Below are 23,716 nucleotides of genomic sequence, written 5' to 3'. Positions count from 1 at the left end.
ATTGATTCCACAACGCCCGGGAACTGACTGTGTCTATTTATGGTGGCTGACGTCAAATCTCTGCATACGACTACACTACAACCAGCTTGCTGTGATATGGCTCCATCTACACCCACTGGCGCTGTAATCATCAGCTAAGCACAAACAATTAATTCTTTCAGTCAGATAATGCCTGGTGGTAAATACAAGACAACACATTTCCCCTTATTAGTCCATGCTTTGCCACATTCTGGACACAACGTTCAGTAAACCAAAGTCAAGCTATTACTTCAAGTATACTGTCAGTCTTGACTCAATATTCATTTACTTTCATCAGCTATGATTAAGGGCAGTGGGGTAGCCTAGTGGTTGAAGCATTCACTCCTATGCCAAAGGTCCGGGTTTAATTCTGCACATGGCTGCAATGTGTGATTCCCATTTCTGGTGTTCCCTCCATGATCTTGCTGGAATGTTGTTAAATGTTGCCTAACACCCAACTCACTCACTGCTGATTATCAGTGTTACACAAACATAAGGAGGAAATTATTTCTCAATTTGACTGATGTGAGACAACAGAGCCTTGTATTAATTAAAACATAACAATATTTGTTACACTTTTCTGGCTTTTAATTATCAGTGTATCAGTCATTGTGAAAGAATCAACACAGTAAACCCCAGCAGTGGATGAGGCCCCCTGCAAGAGGACCTCACTGCCAAGGGTTACACTGTATCCAAACTCACCAATCACACCCCTGATTCTGAAGCACCATCTAACTCCCAAACATCTTGTACACCTTTGAATCCAAAATACTAGTAAACCCAAGAAATGAGAAAAAGGTTTCATAACTACTGGCTGAAAATATAACAGGTAATTTATGACAAACACCTTATTGTATTTCAAATGTTAGATTTCCTACCAAATAGTGTATTATTTGAATCTCCTGTTCAATCCTAAAATTAACTCTTGATTCCTGAATCTGTCTGCCACAATGATAAATTTTAACATACATAATCTATTCATTTAGCTTGTCATCCAGGTGCCATCCAGCTGAAAATCTGTCTGCCACAATAATAAATTTTAACATGCATAATCTATTCATTTAGATTATCATCTGATAAAAAATAAAATCAGAGAAACAATGTTGTGTTATATTACCAGTAATATCTCTTGCTATCAAAAACAAAAACTTCTAAGAGTGTCTTTGAGATTATTCTGTTGGGAACAGAACCTTATTTACCTGATGTGCCATTCACTCTTACCTCTGAGCTATACCATCAGCTCAATGACTGGTGTAAGACAGGCTAACATTATTGCTCTGTGCTACCAACTGAGGTTCCCTTGTATGAAGCTGTTTAAGGTGATTGTGTTGATACATTAACAGAGACTGACCACAGTCTTAGCATTTTGGACCCCCTTCAACAAAGCGATTGTAACTCACATACTTTAACACTGACTATCATTGTGCTAAGGGAGCTTTGAACATCTATACCTTGGTCATATGTACAACAGCACCGAGACAAATAACATTGATAATTACCATAAATATTTCACTTTCACTCACAACATTTAATAATTTGACAACAGCATGAATCATATGATCACATTTTATTAAAAATAGAAAGAATATATATAAAGATTTAAATAATGTTTTGTACAATGGCAATATATATCTCTCACAGCACTAAATTTACACACAAACTCAGTACTTTGATTACTCGAAATGATGATTTAAATCACTTAGTGATCAATGCACTACCGACATGCATTTCAGACCCAGTCTTACTAACCAACATGGTTACCATTGCCAGAGTAAGTAGTCTAACATCCAGTCAGTCTCATAAAATGGATTTGTACAATGATCAATACCAATAATTAACACTTGGTCTTTTCAAAGAAACATATGAAAATATTACATTATGAACTAACATATAAATTCAAAACTACACTGAAAAGGTGCAGTATAGTATTCAAATGGCTGATAGCACCTGGTATTCGCTATGGTATACAAAATGTATAACATCACATCTCAGGCTGTATATGATAAAACCTCTTTCTAAATTTAGATATGGGTATATGGCATTCACCATTATCACTTAACAGCAGCTGTCTGTTCTCAGTGATATAAGCCCATGTACAGAGGTGAAATAAATATTCATGAGTGATAGGATGAGCATGATATTCATGACAGACTTTTTGATGAACATATGAACTTTAGTCTTGACTGCAGACTGGGGTTGCTGATGAGATGCTGGGTTGTTTGATGATCAGGTCAATTTCAAGACCATGGGAATACCAGTTTGAACCCATAACAGTTCAAGGTTCACACTGGAAATGGGCAAATGGGCAAATAACTCCAAGAAGACAGTAATTTGTACAATGATATTCAGGTATAATATTGAGATTATGAAAGTAACCAAAGTGCACATGTGATCTGACAGCATTGCAGTGTAGTGAGATCAAGCTGAAAGCTCTAACCACCGCCATGCTAGGGTTGCATAGATCTAATGATTGTATGTTCCATGGAGGATGCTTCCCTAACAACATACTCTGGCTGAAAAGAGATTCTTCTGTTACCATTGATGTGACTGACTGTACTTTTGTGTGCCAACAATACTGAAGTATTTCTTTAATTTCTGACACTAATCTGTAACCTAGATTTCTGCTGGATTATCTTGCAGAAATTATGAAAGAGACAAACAAAATGGCTGCCACTTGAGACATCTTTGAAAATCAGGTGTTAGGAAACACCCTTTTTCTTAATAGGTCTATCATAATGGTAGGGGGATGTGATGAACAAGTAGAATCTTGGCTGGTGAACATTTACTCATCCTCTCTACAGTACTTGATTTAACAATTTGTTCTTCTATTGCTCACATCATCAGTGCTCTTCTAACTACCAATCATAATCTATCACTATATCTACTATGCCTTACCAACAATATGTCGCAAAGTCTTTGCTGATCATGTTGCAAGGTACTAATTTACCCTTACCGTTGAGTATCACAGTTGACATTGTATCCAGCAACTTTGCGAAAATGCTTCTGTGTCACAATTATTATCATGCAAAGGACGTGACGACATATTCCTTCAGAATTTTTAGCACTGCTGCCAGCAGATGCTTCATACATGGCAACTAGATCAGATTAATTACTTGTAATATCAAATATTTTGCAGTGCTTTAGATAAAAAACGAATCTTCTAGCTATATTAACGGTCTTGAAATGAGTGTTATATTCATATGTTTTCTTACAGGGCCATCCCACTAAGCAATCGTACTGCAATGTCTCACAATTCTGTGTTAAAGAATCAGTGTCACGATCAACTTTGTACTGAGATGACTTTGTGGTACTGCACCCTGGAAAATAATACTCATCTGAGACATGTGTTTCCTGTCTGTACATACTGTAATGAAGTCATGATACAGACCACATGTCGTCATGGGAACTGTTCTTGTTAAATACTTGCACATCAAACATAATACTGATATTTTGAAAAGGTGTCAGACAGGTCACTGATGAAAGTACTAGGAATATTTTAAAAATCTGAAATCTCACCCAAAAAAATGTCTTGAAGGACAACCCAGGAAACCTTATGAAAATAATTTAAGCATAATACTAATGGCAAGAGTAGCTTAAATAATTTATATTTTCGTTAAAAAAATGTATAGTTGATAGCTATTGATGTATAATGGCTTATCACAGAAAAAACAATGACAAATTTATTTATTAAAAGTTAAAATATATGAGATGTTCTTACAGGAGTTCTAGGCAGCAAAAGAAGATTAATTTACTGGCTCAGCTTTCTAATACAAAAATTATCAACAGATAAACACACTCAAGTTTCATAATAATCATTAACTTACAAAAAAAGAGAGACTAATTCAGCTTTAATTGTAAGAAACCAAATTTTTTTTTTTTGCCTGTGAGAATAAAAGTGATTGGATTTCAATATTTCTCACAAACCTTTCCAAACAGCATTATGAAATGCTTCCAAAGTCAGAGTGTTTAATAATCTGAGGGTAATTTGTTCAAAGTTGTCAGAAAAACGATACAACTAAACATCTCTGGGAAATGACAACTTTGAACAAAACATACCATAATATCACTAACGAGAACCTGCAAAGGACTTAAGGATCCAACAGCAGACATTACAATGCACATCGGTAAACACCTGCCTCTGGAAGGACACATTTCAGCTGTAGGATGCACGTACACAGGCTTAACATAACATCTTCATCCTTTGTTGGTCTAAGTGACAGTGCAGCCTAAAAAATGTCTCCTTAGATTTGTGTTCAGTGTAAATGAATCATAAGCTTACTGAGAGTGAACTTGTGTGCTATGAACACACAGAAAAGGGCTGAGTGCGAGTTCAGCCAAGCCATTTTGAAGCAAAGTCATGCACTCTGACAAATGTTATTGTTCCACTTCCACAAAAGCAGAGAGTTCATCAGTCATCACCATCTTTGACATCATCATCACACATTGTGCGATGGGTGGATATTGTACATCGGATCCTTTGTGCGCTCATAGGGTTCGATCTGCCATTCTGTGTTCTGAGTGAGGAACTTGATGAAGAGTTTGTACACCGTATGCTTCGCTTTGATCTCAACGGTCATGGCGATGAAGAACGACACAAAGAAGAACACACCGCATGCTAGGGTTATCACTTCCTCCGATGTCAGTTCCACTTTGTTCTTGGGCAAGTTTGTGATCTGTCCCTTGTCGGAGAGAAAACAAAGAACAGTGGCCACTGCACATCCAATCATGACTATCAGGTTGAACAGGAACGCTGTGTGTAGACATTTGTCCCTCTTGCTCACCTTTGGTAGACGCCAGTGGTGGAACTGGAAGAAACAAAATCATGACCAGTAAGCTCAGGAACATGTTGACATGGTAATGGGGACATAACTAAATAACAAGGCATGAAAGAAAAGTAGAAAACTACCTGCAATATACCATATACCATGATCTGGATCACTGTTGTGTGTCCTCTTTCGCTTAAGCACTGCTTTCATTCAATCTTTCTCATTCGATATTGTCTTAATCAGCAGTGGACCCGATTTTCATCCTCCAACACCCAGCTGAAAAAATATAAAATATTATAAGAATTGAGCCGGGCACATGCACATGAGTGGACCATGTGACGAATCCACAAATGTGTTGACAGCCAACAATGGCAAGCACGCTGCCTGATTCGGCCAATCGCTCACATGCACAAGTTGAAAAAAAGGCTGCAAAGGAAGCATGAATTAGCAAATTACTACCCAAAATTAACACCTGAAATCGGATAGCAACAAAATATAATCCATTAAACAATTCCTAATTAATCAGATTTCCTAATATTCAAGTTTGTAACATAAACTAGAAAACATAATTTCTCATGATGTACCAAAATTTCAACTTTTGTTCCTATATTCCGATAACCACATATGGTATAAATTTTCATAAATATTTATATTTCCAACTCTGGAAAAAGATCTAGGAAACACTATTTGATTCTGCATGACTATTCTAAATATCTCATCAAATGCATGTACAAATCATACTATGAACATGCTTATTTGGATGCAGTTAGCTGCCAGCTGCATGTATATGCCGTATCCTTCAATTTATTTTTAAATCTTTAACATGACAGCAGCAATTTCTTGGCTAACACCATGAATATTTATCACATACATTTGTGACAATGAGTTATGAAACTGTTTTCCAACTGACTATAGAATACAAGATGGAACAAAGACTATGTCAATCAAGTTCTCTTCATATTAAACAGCTGTATGTAACAGCTTATGAATAAATTATGTGAGCGATGTAGCTCATTTTGCTTACACAGCCAAAATCACCACCAACTCATACACAGAAATTAATTAAGATGCAGTAATAAGCAAATTGAATCGTACAGTTGTTTCTTATTCCAGAAATAGTTTTAATAAATCTCAAGGACAAGTGATGAGTTTTCTCTCTTCAGAATGTCCCAGTACAATTATCAGTCTTTTCACATCAATGCCTTTTCATGCTGTCTTCAGTATCAAAACCGGTTTGACAGGCATGTTTGACGACAATCTTCGACACAATGCTTTAATTTTCTTTTGAAGCAATGTTTTATAATAAGTCATTATAAGGTTCTATACCATACAACCATACAGTGACAATAAGAAGAGACATTGACTGAAGAACACTAGCCAGCACAATCACTACGTATTGCCATGAGAACACCAATGTTCATGTTTTGACTTGATCTTAATACATCTTTTTTTCAACAAAGTCATAACTAAACTGATTTCTCTCCTGTTTGGAAAAAACTCTTACATGTTTCAATGGCAATATGAACTGATAATGACAGCAGTGTTGTTAAGGTAGGAATTCAATGACTAATGTTAAGACAAAATCAAAGACAACATACTAATGCAGGCAACACAACCCTCGAACCAGGATCTCTACAAAAACACTCCCTTGACATGAAGTTCAGTAACATGTAGAACAAATGCATTTCAGTAGGTCCACTACAGAACTTCTTGTTTCATCAGTGTAGTACAAATTCAAAAGTAGATCAAGTGTGTATGTCTCATATTCATGTAAGTTCAATTCCCCACCTAGATCTGATATGTGATGCCTATTTCTGAAGTACCTCACAGGAATAATGCTAAAATATTGCTAAAAAGTGGTGTAAAACTCATCTCGCTCACTTAATCTCTCCCACACACAAAGATCTAAGAATAAGTACTCCCCCCTTCATACACACAGTAATTAACAAGCATGACTGAATAATGTAAACTGAATTTCCAATCCATTTTATTGACATGTCCATTAAAACACAGACTATATAACAGGATAAAGTTGCTGATTAACTAAAGGTTTCCCTATAGCATGGACTTTTAGGTCTCTATGTAATCAAACATTGTCAGAGTTGAGACAGAGGTCAGTCTGCTGGCAATAAAGGGCAAAGGTCAGGCCTGAAATAGCTAACTGCCTGCCCTTGCCAACTACAGTGATAGTTAAACAAAGACTGACTTGCAAAGATTAGAAATTCCTATCCCATCTGGTGAGATATACATTTCAAACTTATTATAAACTAAAGGTCAAAGGAATCTACCTCTCAGCTGATTTGATAATCAGTTTGTTTCTCAGACAGAATTATCCACTTAGAAGAGGTACTGTTCCACCAACCCTCAGTCAATCACTTGCTGTCCCTCTCCATCCCCCTCGCTCAATGACTAGTCGTTTCCGCCACCCTCAGGTAATGACTAGCTTTCCCAACCATCCCTTATTCAATGACTAGCGCTTCCACCTACCCTCATTGAATGACTAGCTGTTTCTCTCAGTCCCCAAGTAACTGCACCACCCACCCTAATTCAACTACCAGCACCAATGCTCCTCCCTCATTCAATGACTACCTGTTCCACACACAATCATTCAATGTCTAGCACCACCCTTCTACCTAGTGGGATAATGAATATTTTCATCAGGAATATTGTATTAGGACACTTCTTTCTGTTCTGAATAGACAATGCATATTATTTGGGACAAGTTGGTGTAGTCTCCTCTTCATAGGAATTTTCACATTAATATTCTAGACCTTGCTTCAGATTGCCCCCTCTTCAAGATGACCTAGTTAGTGCCGATGACATTTAATAATCAAATATGAGATGATATAATCAATGAATAAAACTGACAAGCTGTCCCTCAACATTTACGGCAATCACTGACAGACACATACTAACACAGATGCTATTGTAGCAGACAAAATGGTATCTCTGGAATCAAATTTGCTTGTATTTCTACACAGCTAGGGCAAAGTACTTTCATAATAGGTGGACAGGTGCTTGTTTTTGTATTGGATCCTTTGATGTAGGGTTATGTGTACAGTGAAGTAATCAGGTAAATACAAACATGCACAGACAATGAAAAAGGACAAATATAGATACTAACCTTAAATCTCTTGTGTCGGATGTAAGGAAAGAAGCAGAGTTCACACTTTGGGGGTTTCTTTGTCTTCCTTGAGCACACTTCTATCCATTTCTGCAAAGGGAAGAGAGAAAAATATGTAAAGACCTGGCTGACCCAAACCTAGCCGGAAAGCGGATCAAACATTAACACAGGTTTTTGATTAACAGAAGATGTTAAAATACATAAATCATTATTCCAGTTTTAAATAAGGAATTCTTCTAGCCTGATGTACTTCTGTATCTGAACTGAAAGACTCCATAATTCCATGGGGTTTAGTACTATGACATTAGAATTAGTGGTATGCTACTGTTAACAAAGGGGCAGTATGACATTCTACTCACCAACAAACAATGGTAATGCACATATCTGAGAGAGCCTGCACACCGACATGGTGAGAAGAGTATTTCATCATCATCTCCTGGAAGTTGGCAGATGCGACACACAGGTAACAGATCAGTTCCTGCATCAGATTCTGGAGGCTTGAACTTTCTGTACGGTAGTGGAGTCACATTGCTGCTGGACAGGCAACTGGGACAGTCAGCATCTCCACACCCAAGTTCCGTGGAAAGATACTTCTTCAGGGGCAATGGCTCCATCACAGGATTAGTGACACAGCTCTCTGGGCCACCCATACCCATTTGCTCTGCCAAGAACTTCTTGGAGGGGAGAGGGGAGCCTTGTGAGCTGGAGGCACAGCTATGGGTGCAGTCTGTGTCTGTGTCGTAGAGCGGCTCTGTCTCACCCTCAGTCTCCTCCCCTCCTCGGTGGTCAGGTTCATTCCCCTGCTCAACTTCCACTGGAGGCAGGTTTACGGTTTCATTTTCAACTGAGAATTGGTCTTGATTAGACTTGGACAACAGAGATTCCTCTGCCTGTGTGATGTCTTCACTGCACATGTACTTGCCTTCTAGGTCAGCCATTGTGCCAAGACTACTGATGTCTGAACTGTAAAACAAAAGGAGATGATTTAGACATGGAAATCAGAATCAGAAGTCTGTGAGTACGGTCTCACACTTGTGTTAAAAGTGGGTTAGTGAGGTAGCCCAGTGGTTACACTATTCGCTGGTCAAACTGAAGACCTGGGTTCAATTCCCCACATGGGTACACTGTGTGAAGTCCATTTCCCAGTCATGATATTTCTTGAATATTTCTAAAAGCAGTGTAAAACTAAAGTCACTTGCTGCTCATTCTTTCAAATGTGTTCTAGTTATGTTGTGGAAAATGTGGGCTAAAAGCTACAAGTGATGCACATTCTGGAAGTGTACCACCTTGGTCAAACTCCAAGCACAGGTACAGACTTGACACACCTAGAAACATTATCAAGCCTATCAACCAGCTGAACGTGATCACTATCATATGCATCTTGCCTGCTCCTGGTATGCAACAAATAGCAGTGCCACAGATGATATTGACTCCAACACTCCTTCCCCACATCAAAGATAGTCGCTAGTGTTTTCAACCACTTATAACAAGTAAACAAAAACTCAATTTTCACTGAATTTCCCAAATGTTTCCAAATCAAATTCTGTTGAATAAGAGAAATGTATCTGCTTTCAGCATGTTCTGACAAAAGGAAAATAATCCACTATTCTTTATGAATGTAAGATTGTAACTGTCCTCTCCTATTCTAGATGGGGAAATATCACACTGATAGGATAGAAATCTTTCTAAAGTAGAGTTTAACATAGCAGAACGGCCATTCCTAACAGTAGTAACAAGGTTCGCTGCTCTGTGTAAAGTAGTCAGTGCTATGCATGGCCATTGACCAGGGCCCGATAGCTCGAAACAAACATAAGTTTTAACTAAAATCTCAAACTGAGTTTGACAATTTGAAACAGCTGAATTTTTTTTATCTCAACTGCATTTTTTAGACTAAAAAAGTCCAAACAACTAAAGAAATCTGTCCATCAAATTCAGGTTGTCTACTATGTTTGATCTGGATACCAATTTCCTTTCATTCTGGAAAATGCATGTTCCTGCATTTTCTCAAATTTGAGCAAAAACATGAACTTAAATCAAAACTCAGACTTTAGTTTGTTTCAAGAAATCATGGCCAGGGTGTAACCTCTCTAGCTCACCTCAGTAACTGTGCTATGAACAGCACTACAGTGGGTCAACCAGCCTGCATAGTTCAACCAAACACAACATCACATACAAATAACTGGAGTCCTTATGATCACAATGTCACAAGTAATATCAACAAACAGTGCTATGCACATCTCAATTAAGTCTTAACAGGAGAGACAAGTTTCCCAAAAATGCAAGGACAAATTGCACAAGTTGCACAGTGACACAATGACACTACTATTTCACATTTTGAGGTAACATAAAACAGCATATTGGTAATTATAGTCGAAAACACAAAATAAAACCATCATAGAACAAAAGTCACCTTCTAATCAGCTGTGGGGTGAATATAAACCGTTACTTCCCCTGTGCAGTAATGGAGGTTATCCCTATCATCAGACCACAAGTTGGTGAGAGCTGGCTGACAGGTTACACAAATGCTGCCAAGATAGGCAGCCTATAGCAATCAGCTGATCCAGGTAACTGCCAAGGTGAAGGTAGAATCCAGGCCACAAACCAGGGTTGCTATATTTAAGTCTGACTAGAGCTCTCGCAGTGATACAGCTCATGCAGGGTTAGTATGTGTGAACCAGTGATTGTGCCAACAAACTCATGCATGCTTAAAATACTTCTCTGTCAGGAGACAACAAATATATAATTTCTTTGTTTCTTTACTTGTTGTGTTTTCCCCTTATTTTGCTTTTTTAATAACACTGGTATTTCTCCTTTTCAAAAGACAAGTAGAGATTATGAATTTCTAACACGTTTCAAATCCAAACCATTATCTCACTAAGTGATAGAATTTTTCGAACTGAGTTAGTGAGTATGGTTTTACACAGCTTCCAGCAGTATTCTTTACTTGTAGTGTTTTCCCCTTATTTTGCTTTTTTAATAACACTGGTATTTCTCCTTTTCAAAAGACAAGTAGAGATTATGAATTTCTAACACGTTTCAAATCCAAACCATTATCTCATTAAGTGATAAAATTTTTCGAACTGAGTTAGTGAGTATGGTTTTACACAGCTTTCAGCAGTATTCTGGTAACATTACTTTAAGGGACACCATAAATGAACGTTGTTCTTCACACATTGCACTCATGTCGTCAATTAAACCTGGATGTTTGGTGTGACAAGCCAACACTTTGACCACAAGGTTACACCATCACCCCAGAATTTAAAAGACTGTGCTTGTGTTTAAATATTTCTTGTTTCTTGTCTCACTTTTAACAAATAGATTACAAGAGCAAAACTAACATGCTTGGTGCTTAAAATTGACAAATAAATGGATTACTGTTGAAAGCAACAACATTTCATAAATTCTCAGTAAGTCAAACATGTACTACATTTCATTATGTACACTGAAACATTGCAGCAACAATAGATCTATGTTCATTATCTATGATTTGAAACAAAATCTGCTTAATTTCTGGAAAGCTTTAATTAGAAAAACAATATTCACAATGCAATGATCTATGTGAATGGTTTTTGTGTGTAATAATACTAACATCAACAAATGAACTGGGAATAACTTTAATTTCTTCCCCTCACTTGAAACAAAACAGAAACATATTTCAAACAGAGTGTAACATTTGTCACTAAAGTAATATAATTCAATATGGTTATACTTTTGTCATAAACAAAATTATCCTTCACTATTGCAAGTCTACTCTGTCTATCTATCACCTTTGTGGTCGCTATGGTTCCGGCACGACTTAGCTAGTACAATGTGACTCAAAGGTTTGGTCGTTCCCTTTGTGAGAGTACTAGTTCAAACCAGCTGGAATCAGCTGACGAAACGCCGGCCGGGCCCATAACTAATGCAGGCGCAGCGTTGTCCGTTTCCAATTACAAAGATAGCGTCAGAGTAAAACATCTGTATTTCATTTGTTAACAACACAAAGACCTAAAACACTACTTTAACTAAATTTCATATAAATATGAAAATTGTGTATAGCTTTGTCTCTGCAGTGCTAGGAGATCGTGCGTGGGGATCGGCAGGAAAGAATCCTTGAGAGTTACATCAGAAAATGTTCCTTATGTGGCCCACCCTTTCATCACATAGTACTCTGAATTGATTCACAAATACGACAGAAGTTTTGTTTTAATTGGAATTCACGGAAAAGGTCATCTGATGTTGATGTTTGGCTCTAACTTCTGCACTGATACACCTACAAAGACGCACACACAAAGTGAAATTTGAAGCGAATAACAACGAGTCTTCTCGTTTGATCATAGTTTGTGACTATTTACAACGTTGAGAGTATCACTTACACCAGCATTTTCCTAGTTTGTTCACAAATAAATATTTACTGAAACAAAGTCACAGAGTAGCGTCTGTCACCAATAGTAAGCGTCGGTTGAATTCGAAAAAAATGCCATACTGCACCAACAATTTACGTCCAAAACGGGCAAATTTGGCAACCTTTGTTGCTAGAAAGGAAACAACTAGCCACAATTAGTGATGTGCGTTAAAAGAGATATTTTGTGCAAGAAAAAACAAGTTAAAGCAATGCTGGCGAGAAAATAGCAGTAAAATGTCGGTTAGCGTTCAGCGAGTGTTTGCAGTAATCAGCTGTTGGTAGAATGACCCACTTTTCTCGCCGTGCGGCCAGTCGCCGGACTTGTGAAACATGCAAGAAAGGTTTCAGCGAGATAAGTGATTCCAAATGTTTATCTTACCGTGGTTCAGTCTCTTGTCACAACGTCTTGCTCACTACTGTTACCTCTGTCTCATCCAGAATATTCCGGCTACAGCAACTCGTTCCAACCAGTTTCCATGCATTGGTCACATGACCACAGTGTTTACACATTTCGCAGTGCGACAGGCCCCTACACTTGCATATGTCTATTTTGAAAAAATTCAATTTTGTTGAAAACCAAGCAAGTTACATCTTTATCGTCACCTGTCTCTAATGAAACACATCTATAACAAGTTTTCTCCTGAAAGGTATGATAGACAAAGGCAGAAAATACCAACGCCCTAATACGTCATTAATATGTGAATGAACAGTAAGTTTATTTCATAACATTTTGCAATATTAACAGCCACAGACTAACAAACAACAATCACGTTGCAATTATTATTTCAAAATACCAATTTAGGTGTTATGATATAAATGTTGAAATTATCATCCACAGATATTAACGTTCTTTGGTGATGTTTATTGATGAACAGAAGGAGCCTCGTCAAGTCTAGCGAGATCAACGTTTGGTGTTGGGGTTTTCCAGCAACACGTGAAGCCTAATACTTCTCAGGGATGCGAGTGAGTGAAGGCAAATCTAGGTGTTTCACACTTTGATTAGTTGTTTTCATCGTTTTAAAACCATGTCGTTTGAGCAGTCTTATATAACTGGATATCTGTTGTAGCAGCGGTGTAAATATCTAAATATATACCACGTATATGTATAACAAGCTGATTTATTTGCCGATATGAGTGACCTTAGGGGTGGTATCCACTTGTTTACAAGACGCTGAGGTCTGTTTTATGTTTTTATGATGGGCAGCTGTGCGATAAATCACAGGTATGCGGACTTACATATGTTAACACATCTTTTTTACTAACCTGTATATCGTCTTCGACTTTGTAGGACATGGGACAGTACACAGTGTGATTGTAAGAGTACAGCTCACTATTCCGGTATAGTGAGTGACTCTAATTTAAGTCGCTTCTAGCAATATTCCAGCACGCCCTGTACGAGCTTTAACCACTCGGCTCCCCAACGCCCATAATTCCAGTATGTAAAACGAAGGTTTTGTTTAATTTACGTGAAGGCTGCCAAAACTTACAGCACACTATTTCTTCGCTAAGCCTTTAGAAATTTAATACCTTCTCAATATAAGAATATTTTAGGGTTATTTTGTACCAAATGATAGATCGAAGATAAAACCATTTTTATACTTTTAATAATTATAAAGGGTGTTCTGCTTGTTTTTTTTCACTTTTATTGTCACTTTATTTGAAATTATCTATTCTAATCCATTAACGTCACCAAGTCTTAAATCATACATTTGAAGGCTCGGAACCTGTAGTACGTATTTACTCGATATACATAATCCGCAATGCGTTGTCGGTGGCTGACTAATATTTCATATTATCCATGTATGGTCTTTATGCAATATATGCTGAAACACCTGGTCACGTTAATAAAGCGGCCAAGCGCTTTACCATTAGCTCACGATTGTAAGATTGGTCAGCTAAGTAGGCCTGCTATCAGAATGACGTTACGTCGCTTGTGACGTTTTATGCAATGGATCACTTGGCCTTCAATGTCTAGCACTAATGCTTTCATGTGGCACAAAGAACGAAAACAGTGGACAGTGTAAATGAAGAAGAGTCGTCGTGAGACATATACTATCCCGATTTATTACTAAATAATTGTTTAATATCAGCTTTTCGTACCATCGTTTTTATCCTCATGTGACGTAATTTATCCCTCTCGCTCTCTGTCTCTCTCTCTCTGTGCGCGCGCGCGCGCGTGTGTGTGTGTGTGTGTGTGTGTGTGTGTGCGAGCGTGTGTGTGCCCCACACCACTGGAGTTGACAAACACATACCCTGTCCATACTTATACAAGAAAAGAACATTCAAACTATAAACTGTATGCCATCATCCAGTAAATACTATCCCTTAACGCTTACCTAACGTTTAGCGGTTTCCCTTTGACCTATCCCTGACCACATCTAGCAAAACTATACAATGTATGTATACATATTTCTATTGGAAGTTAATAAGGCGTTCTCGGTGACTGACCTGTCGGCAACAGGGTGTTCTGGCACATGGTTTGACACACACAAACCTTTGTTTTGAATCGTACACACTCTCAAGATCTTCTTGTCATACAGCAGTGTTATTTCTAACTAATTTAATCGCTGGACCCATGAAGAGCGTGAACATTAGCAGGGTCTTAAAGTATTGTCGTTGAACGACCGAGTCAGCTTCAATATTGCTGATTCGGCAATATACAATCAATAATGTCTCCTTGAAAAAGAAAACACAATTCAAAGTGAAAATGGACTACACATATGTCACCCGTGCTACACGGTCTAAATGTATAATTGATTTTACGGTTCATATTCACATATTTGTTTATATATTTACACTCTGAGGATCAATATAAATGTATATATGCATATTAAGTATTATTTATATCTTTAACAGCTGTCCTGACCCTCGACATTCTTCGTTTGATTCAGTTTGCCGTCTTACTGAAGGGGTGTTGTTCTACATCTCCAGTTGGCTTCTTTATGCAGCACACCTATAGTTGTCAGTAATCACATTATCAGGTGATGTTGCTACCATATATATTAACAGTCAGATTGTGAAATCAGTCATTTGGTGAAATGACTAAGACGGTCTGCCATTTCGCGTCATTTTGCGTAACAACAATCAATATTCTTCAGTCATTTCATGAAATTTCACTTAACAACTTAATGTACAAATGTGGATTTTATTTCAACATCACTTATTGTCACTAACAGTTACAGCTGTTGTGGCAGCGACTATTGCACCTCAGCTTGGCTTTGAAGCATTTACACCTGTTCGGCTTTTGCTGAGTCCAGAGCAGGCGCATCTCACAAACCCCTGTCCACCACATATGAAATGAAATTTGACGAGATGATTGAATATGTTGATTGTTATTGGCCGATAATTTAAGTCATTTCGCAAAATGACTGAAATGTTTAGTCATATCACGTAATAACTGATTTCACAACCTGACTGTAACATATACATATAATCTTGAGGTCCCTTTTTGTTTTCCCCTTGCCGCTTCAGGAAATCTTGTCATCTATTATTGCAACTGAACATCCATATTCGATTAATCACGAACTGCTCGATCATCTAAACTTTCCCTTATCACCTAAACACAATGTTATCTCTACGATCTATATCTGTTGCTATCGGAGATCCCTGTATGACATACACCAGTTGTTGCCGGAGATCCCTGTATGACGTGGACCTATTACTACCGGAGATCCCTGTATGATACACAGTTATTGCTACCGGAGATCCCTGTATGACATACACCAATTGTTGCCGCAGATCCCTGTATGACGTGGACCTATTACTACCGGACATCCCTGTATGAAATACATGTACTACTACTTGCGTTCCCTGTATGACATACACCCAGTACTACTGGAGATCACTGTATAACATACACCTATTACTACCGGAGATCCCTGAATAACATACACCTATTACTACCGAGGGCCCCTGCATGACATACACCTATTACTAACGGAGATCCTTGCATGACATACACCCATCACTACCAAAGGTCCCTGCATGACATACACCTATAACTACCGAAGGTCCCTGTATGACATACACCTATTACTACCGGAGATCCCTGAATAACATACACCTATTACTACCGAGGGCCCCTGCATGACATACACCTATTACTAACGGAGATCCTTGCATGACATACACCCATCACTACCAAAGGTCCCTGTATGACATACACCTATAACTAACGAAGGTCTCTGTATGACATACACCTATTACTACCGGAGATCCCTGAATAACATACACCTGTTGCTACTGGAAATCTTTGCATGACCTGGACATATTGCTATGATATCTCTATGATCATCACTTCTTGCGCTAAAAGTCGGTCGTGGATGAAGGGACCCTGGCATGAATCCAGCTAGGTTCACGTTGCTGGATGAAAAATGACTGGTATTTTACGCTTGTTGCGACGTGCGCCATTTAGGGGTGACACATATGTGACCTGTCTGCGCATCTTCCAGCATATCTTTTGAAAATCCCACATGGCTTATTTATATATGCGTTTCAAAATCTATATCAGCTTTTATCATCAGCCTTTTCCGATAGACTAAGGTAGTTATGAAGCAACGTGAGTACAGTGTGTATCAAGCAACCATATACCACTACTATTTGAATACTCAATGAATTCAAAAGCTGAAATTAGATTACTTCACATTTGCTGATCCAACGCTGGAAATTTCCGCCTTGAAGACATGAACAAACTTTCCATACTTATTTCACTACAAATACTCCGAAACCTAGATTCAACCTAAGGAGCTGTCATTGTATGCAAATCTTCTGATAAGACTTTCTCTGACCTGTCATCGATCCATCGCAAATAAGTAGACTAGCCTGAATTTTCACATACCCGTGACCTATATACTCCTTATGTAATTTGATGTGCAATGGATATGTAGGTCACATATATTCTCCTAACTCGGACAGGCTTCGCGATAGAGATGAGAGGTCATGTTCTTGCATATAAGAACTCACGTGACGTGCTTCGTACTAGTATCTCGGAACTAGGGATCAGTTCAAACATTGCGCATGTTCAGTAGGTTAAGGGGCTGAAAGGCCACTGACCTATGGTTATCATAAAAATAGAACACCTTTAAGAAATCGGCGTGTGAGCTACGATGATCGCATCCGAAGAGAATTTACTCCGTGTGTATTAAGAACCCATCTTCCACGGCATTGCATAGATGTTAAATAAGACTTGCTTTTCGTGTTCTTGTAAGTGACCAACTTTCAGTATTAACTCACTCACTCACTTTCAGTATTATTAATTTTAATTGCCTCGAGTAGGTTACTCAATATCCATCTTCTCTCCACTGAATTCCAAACGGGGTCAGGTGGTGACGTTTGCTGACTTGATTGACTCATGTCATCGCATCCCAGTTGCGCAGATCCATGTTCATACTGTTCATCTCTGAACTGTCCGGTCCGGGTGCCAATATTCACCGACCGCCGCCAAGGGTGTACCTACAATTGTAGAAACAAGCCCGGGCCTACACATAATATTTGCTAAAATACTTCTTTCGCTAATTCTTGCCAAAGATACCCACAAACACTTTACCAGAACGATTTGAAAATGGTAATCCCTCTGTGAACCATATTCACTACAATATTCTTTGATTACAAAGCACGTCCATTCAGTCACCATCTTCAGTAAACATGATATGTTCTTCATACACAAATCTTAAAGGTGTCTTTCTGTCATGCGAATGTTTTGTTACAGTCATGAAATTCGAGAATCATAACTGAAATGAAGGTGTTTACAATCGCCCTTCAACGAAAACCTGTGCGTTGCTCCATTCTGTTGTTATTCTACGGGGTTTTCGGGGCAACCTATCGGGTTTACACAACAAAAATGGTTTGTTACGTCCATGATAGCAAGGATATTGCTGAGTGTGTCGTTTAAACAGCTAAGCAACCAAACTTTAATGCCATGTTATGGCGATACTGTTGAAAGGTACGGTAAGCCTCACTTCCGAATTCATACGCAGTAATAGTTTCTAGACTTTACATTTGTAAAGTCCTGACTGGACTGATTCAAGCGCCTTAAAATCCCATTGTCACCCTGCTGTCTTAAATATATAACGCTAATGACATGCTGAAAATGACGGGTCTAAGTATTTGAGCATTTATTGTACTTGCTTGTGTAGGTTTGGTTTAGACAACATGGCATGGAAAATGGTCCCTATTTAACTCAAACACGTATGTTATGGATTTATAACTTCTGTATGTTTTTCACCCAATAAAGGGGCAAGAAGTAGCCTAGAAATGTCGTGTAGAATATTCTGTCATTGGCCTGCTGAGGGGACAAGAAGTAGCCTAGAAATGCCGTGTAGAATATTCTGTCATTGACCTGCTGAAGGGAAAAAGGTAGCCCAGAAAAGTCATATAAAATGTTCTGTCATTCGCCTGCTGAAGGGAAAAAGGTAGCCCAGAAAAGTCATATAAAATGTTCTGTCATTCGCCTGCTGAAGGGAAAAAGGTAGCCCAGAAATGTCATATAAAATGCTCTATCATTCGCCTGCTGAAGGGAAAAAGGTAGCACAGAAAAGTCATATAAAATGTTCTGTCATTCGCCTGCTGAAGGGAAACGTCGTGTTGTAAAAAATTAAAATGTTGTAAATCCATATCAAACGTTGTTATGACGTTGTTATGTTACCTTCCAGGTTCAAAATGTCTATCAAACACCCGGCCCATTTAATTGTTCAACATCTTCGATTTGCCGTTTGTTGAAACAGTATAATGGTGAATACCAGGCCCCGATTTCTCGAAACAAACTTAAGTTTTCACTGAAATCTGAAAATGAGTTTGACAATTTGTCAGTTTGAAACAGCTGTTTTAACTCAGCTGCACTTTTTTAGATAAAAAGTCCAAACAACTGAAGAAATCTGTCCACCAAACTCAGATTGTCTACTCAGTTTGAGTTTGATACGACCCGTGAAGGTCCTGGGTTAGAATAGGCCTTCAACAACCCATGCTTGCCATAAAAGGCGACTATGCTTGTCGTAAGAGGCGATTAATGGGATCAGGTTGTCACGCTTGCTGACTTGGTTGACACATGTCATTGGTTCCCAATTGGGCAGATCGATGCTCATGTTGTTGATCACTGGATTGCCTGGTCCAGACTCCATTATGTACAGACCGCCGCCATATAGCTGGAATATTGCTGAGCGTAAAACTAAACTCACTCACTCACTTTGATTCCGATTTCCGTTCATTCTGGAAAATGCATGTTCCTGCGTTTTCTCAAATTTGAGCAAAAACTCAAAACTCTGACTTAAGTTTGTTTCAAGATATTGGGGCCTGAATACCGTTGTAGAAAGCGACCTTATGTGACCGTAACTCCCTTACCTTAACATAAACCTAGACGCATTTGACACAGTATATTCGTCTGTGCTTGCTTTGAAACTCGCAACGCTGTAAACAGCCGACCAATCAAAGTACGCCGTTGAGTGAGAGAAACGCTAACGGAACACAGTGAGTGATAATTTTTATCATAACTAAATGGAACTATATTCCACTGGATCACTGAGGATGGTAATTAACTAATCTGCCATACAGACCCTGAAACAAATATTCACCCAAACGCACACACAAGTCTAGAATATGTCGCAAGTCCAGATTACCACAATTTCTGAGAACGAAAATCGGTAACTGTTCTCCTTTTCATTACATTTCATGATTATAATTCAGGAACCGTTTTTTCTGTAAATTAAGTTGTTTTCAGATAATAGATGCTAGTTTAGTAATTTCCCCCGACGGATTGCTTGTTTTGAATTTGGTGCTGTGTGCTGTTTGTGAATAATAATTTAATGAATCCATATGTTTAAAAAATTATTTTAAAAAACTCTTTTGGTCACTATATGGCTGAATTATGGCTTGTGTGGCGTAAAACTCAACCAAGCTCAACTCAACTCAACGTCACCGGTACGTCACAAGTTGACAGCTGCCGTACATTTTACATACAAATCTTACGCCTCACGTCTGGAGTCTCACGCCATATAGACCTGTCGACAGGAACAGTCTGGAGTCTCACGCCATATAGACCTGTCGACAGGAACAGTCTGGTGTCTCACGCCATATAGACCTGTCGACAGGAACAGTCTGGTGTCTCACGCCATATAGACCTGTCGACAGGAACAGTCTGGAGTCTCACGCCATATAGACCTGTCGACAGGAACAGTCTGGAGTCTCACGCCATATAGACCTGTCGACAGGAACAGTCTGGTGTCTCACGCCATATAGACCTGTCGACAGGAACAGTCTGGTGTCTCACGCCATATAGACCTGTCGACAGGAACAGTCTGGTGTCTCACGCCATATAGACCTGTCGACAGGAACAGTCTGGAGTCTCACGCCATATAGACCTGTCGACAGGAACAGTCTGGTGTCTCACGCCATATAGACCTGTCGACAGGAACAGTCTGGTGTTAAATTGTTCCCTTTACACTGGCGGGACGTGCGTGTATCACGATCTTACTGGCATTAACTTATCACATTTGACAGGTGTATGAAGATTCATGTGTTTATGACCTCATAGACGTATGGACAGGTTGGCATGTCCAACTATTGACTTAAAGTACAAGCGGAAGCACCTGTCATCTGGCACCTGTATCACGCCACGTTGGTGGCGCCATGTGGATATGTAGTAATGTACTGTGTGATGGAGTTCGGTGGTGTTCGGTGGTGTGGTGTAGATGTGCTGTGATGTATTGTGTGAATGTGTGATGGTGTGGTGTGGTGTGGTGTGGTGTAGATGTCCAGTGATGTAACGTGTGACTGTGTGGTGGTGTGGTGTGGTGTGGTGTGGTGTGGTGTGGTGTGGTGTGGTGTGGTGTGGTGTGGTGTGGTGTGGTGTGGTGTGGTGTGGTGTGGTGTGGTGTGGTGTGGTGTGGGTGTTCGGTGGTGTGGTGTAGTTGTGCAGCGATGTATTGTGTTCAGTGATGGTTTGGTGTGGTTGTTCGGTGGTGTGGTGTAGATGTGCAGTGATGTAATGTTTGACTGTGTGGTGGTGTGGTGTGGTTGTTCGGTGGTGTGGTGTAGTTGTGCAGCGATGTATTGTGTGACTGTGATGGAGCCGTGAAGTTGTTCGGTGGTGTGGTGTAGATGTGCAGTGATGGTTTGGTGTGGTTGTTCGGTGGTGTGGTGTAGATGTGCAGTGATGGGTTGGTGTGGTAGTTCGGTATTGTGGTGTAGATGTGCAGTGATGGTTTGGTGTGGTTGGTCGGTGGTGTGGTGTAGATGTGCAGTGATGGTTTGGTGTGGTTGTTCGGTGGTGTGGTGTAGATGTGCAGTGATAGGTTGGTGTGGTTGTTTGGTGGTGTGGTGTAGATGTGCAGTGATGGTTTGGTGTGGTTGGTCGGTGGTGTGGTGTAGATGTGCAGTGATGGTTTGGTGTGGTTGGTCGGTGGTGTGGTGTAGATGTGCAGTGATAGGTTGGTGTGGTTGTTTGGTGGTGTGGTGTAGGTGTGCAGTGATGGTTTGGTGTGGTAGTTCGGTGGTGTGGTGTATATGTGCAGTGATGGTTTGGTGTGGTTGGTCGGTGGTGTGATGTAGATGTGCAGTGATGGTTTGGTGTGGTAGTTCGGTGGTGTGGTGTATATGTGCAGTGATGGTTTGGTGTGGTTGTTCGGTGGTGTGGTGTAGATGTGCAGTGATGGGTTTGGTGTGGTAGTTCGGTGGTGTGGTGTAGATGTGCAGTGATGGTTTGGTGTGGTTGGTCGGTGGTGTGGTGTAGATGTGCAGTGATGGTTTGGTGTGGTTGTTCGGTGGTGTGGTGTAGATGTGCAGTGATGGGTTATTGTGGTTGTTTGGTGGTGTGGTGTAGATGTGCAGTGATGGTTTGGTGTGGTAGTTCGGTGGTGTGGTGTATATGTGCAGTGATGGTTTGGTGTGGTTGGTCGGTGGTGTGATGTAGATGTGCAGTGATGGTTTGGTGTGGTAGTTCGGTGGTGTGGTGTAGATGTGCAGTGATGGTTTGGTGTGGTTGGTCGGTGGTGTGGTGTAGATGTGCAGTGATGGTTTGGTGTGGTAGTTCGGTGGTGTGGTGTAGATGTGCAGTGATGGGTTGGTGTGGTTGGTCGGTGGTGTGGTGTAGATGTGCAGTTATGGTTTGGTGTGGTAGTTCGGTGGTGTGGTGTAGATGTGCAGTGATGGGTTGGTGTGGTAGTTCGGTGGTGTGGTGTAGATGTGCAGTGATGGGTTGGTGTGGTTGTTCGGTGGTGTGGTGTAGATGTGCAGTGATGGTTTGGTGTGGTAGTTCGGTGGTGTGGTGTAGATGTGCAGTGATGGTTTGGTGTGGTAGTTCGGTGGTGTGGTGTAGATGTGCAGTGATGGTTTGGTGTGGTTGGTCGGTGGTGTGATGTAGATGTGCAGTGATGGTTTGGTGTGGTTGGTCGGTGGTGTGGTGTAGATGTGCAGTGATGGTTTGGTGTGGTAGTTCGGTGGTGTGGTGTATATGTGCAGTGATGGTTTGGTGTGGTTGTTCGGTGGTGTGGTGTAGATGTGCAGTGATGGTTTGGTGTGGTTGGTCGGTGGTGTGGTGTAGATGTGCAGTGATGGTTTGGTGTGGTAGTTCGGTGGTGTGGTGTAGATGTGCAGTGATGGGTTGGTGTGGTTGGTCGGTGGTGTGGTGTAGATGTGCAGTGATGGGTTGGTGTGGTAGTTCGGTGGTGTGATGTAGATGTGCAGTGATGGTTTGGCGTGGTAGTTCGGTGGTGTGGTGTAGATGTGCAGTGATGGTTTGGTGTGGTTGGTCGGTGGTGTGGTGTAGATGTGCAGTGATGGTTTGGTGTGGTAGTTCGGTGGTGTGGTGTAGATGTGCAGTGATGGGTTGGTGTGGTTGGTCGGTGGTGTGGTGTAGATGTGCAGTGATGGGTTGGTGTGGTAGTTCGGTGGTGTGGTGTAGATGTGCAGTGATGGTTTGGTCAGGTGGAAGGCGTGGTGTGTTCGCAATGTGTGGTGTCCATGTTGTACATGGGGTAGTTTGGAGGGATGGTGGTGCTGTGTGATGAAAGGGATGTCGTATGCAGGGGCGGGTACAACTCTATTTCTTGCCGAATGTTAATACATACACGGGCGTAGCCGTTACTACCAGTCACCTTTCATTAATACCTGTCGTTGAAGTTTACAAGTTTGATTCTTACCTTTTAATGGTTTAGTTATAAGAAACAAACTGTGTGTGCCTAATCGTCCACCGTCGTCAGATTTTATGAATTATTGTCATTACTATAATAATCACGGTATGTTTGAAATGGCATCCATGTTTCCTTCAATGCAAATTCACGCGAACAACAAGTGTAAAGGTGCTTGTAATAGAATGGAGGTAATCCACAATGCATTACACTGCTTGATAACTCTTTGCGTGATCATAATGAACACTTTGTCGGACCACTAAAGTAAATCACAATTTTCAGGTACTCAGTCCTAGGTGGCATTTCG

At 40.0% G+C, this 23,716-nt stretch overlaps 2 protein-coding genes across 2 annotated transcripts; both read right to left on the bottom strand.

Annotated features, from left to right (window-relative positions):
- Positions 1 to 1,570: 1,570 nt before the first annotated feature.
- On the bottom strand, positions 1,571 to 12,833 carry LOC137290295 (E3 ubiquitin-protein ligase MARCHF4-like). The gene is made up of 4 exons (XM_067821100.1): positions 12,672 to 12,833; positions 8,268 to 8,871; positions 7,909 to 7,998; positions 1,571 to 4,823 (listed from the first exon to the last, which is right to left on the bottom strand). Exons 2-4 carry the CDS (start codon positions 8,844 to 8,846, stop codon positions 4,455 to 4,457), a joined length of 1,038 nt encoding a protein of 345 aa, XP_067677201.1. The 5' UTR covers positions 8,847 to 8,871; positions 12,672 to 12,833; the 3' UTR covers positions 1,571 to 4,454.
- Positions 12,834 to 22,381: 9,548 nt separating this feature from the next.
- On the bottom strand, positions 22,382 to 23,712 carry LOC137291931 (uncharacterized). Its single transcript, XM_067823485.1, has 2 exons — positions 23,683 to 23,712; positions 22,382 to 23,278 (listed from the first exon to the last, which is right to left on the bottom strand). Exons 1-2 carry the CDS (start codon positions 23,710 to 23,712, stop codon positions 22,382 to 22,384), a joined length of 927 nt encoding a protein of 308 aa, XP_067679586.1.
- Positions 23,713 to 23,716: the final 4 nt, after the last annotated feature.

This window comes from Haliotis asinina, chromosome 7 (assembly GCF_037392515.1).
Source record: "Haliotis asinina isolate JCU_RB_2024 chromosome 7, JCU_Hal_asi_v2, whole genome shotgun sequence".
NCBI classification, from domain to species: domain Eukaryota; kingdom Metazoa; phylum Mollusca; class Gastropoda; order Lepetellida; family Haliotidae; genus Haliotis; species Haliotis asinina.
Note: the sequence above shows the minus strand (reverse complement) of the source record. Positions and strands in the feature narration are given on the sequence as shown.

Excerpts from the sequence above, each read along its gene's own strand:
- LOC137290295 (XM_067821100.1), bottom strand. The coding sequence starts at position 8,846 with ATGGCTGACCTAGAAGGCAAGTACATGTGCAGTGAAGACATCACACAG. Across the intron at positions 7,999-8,267 it reads TGCATTACCATTGTTTGTTG|AAATGGATAGAAGTGTGCTC; the intron begins GTGAGTAGAATG and ends TTCCCTTTGCAG. Across the intron at positions 4,824-7,908 it reads TCCGACACAAGAGATTTAAG|TTCCACCACTGGCGTCTACC; the intron begins GTTAGTATCTAT and ends TGTTTCTTCCAG.
- LOC137291931 (XM_067823485.1), bottom strand. The coding sequence starts at position 23,712 with ATGCCACCTAGGACTGAGTACCTGAAAATT. Across the intron at positions 23,279-23,682 it reads GGACTGAGTACCTGAAAATT|CACCACCATCCCTCCAAACT; the intron begins GTGATTTACTTT and ends TTCATCACACAG.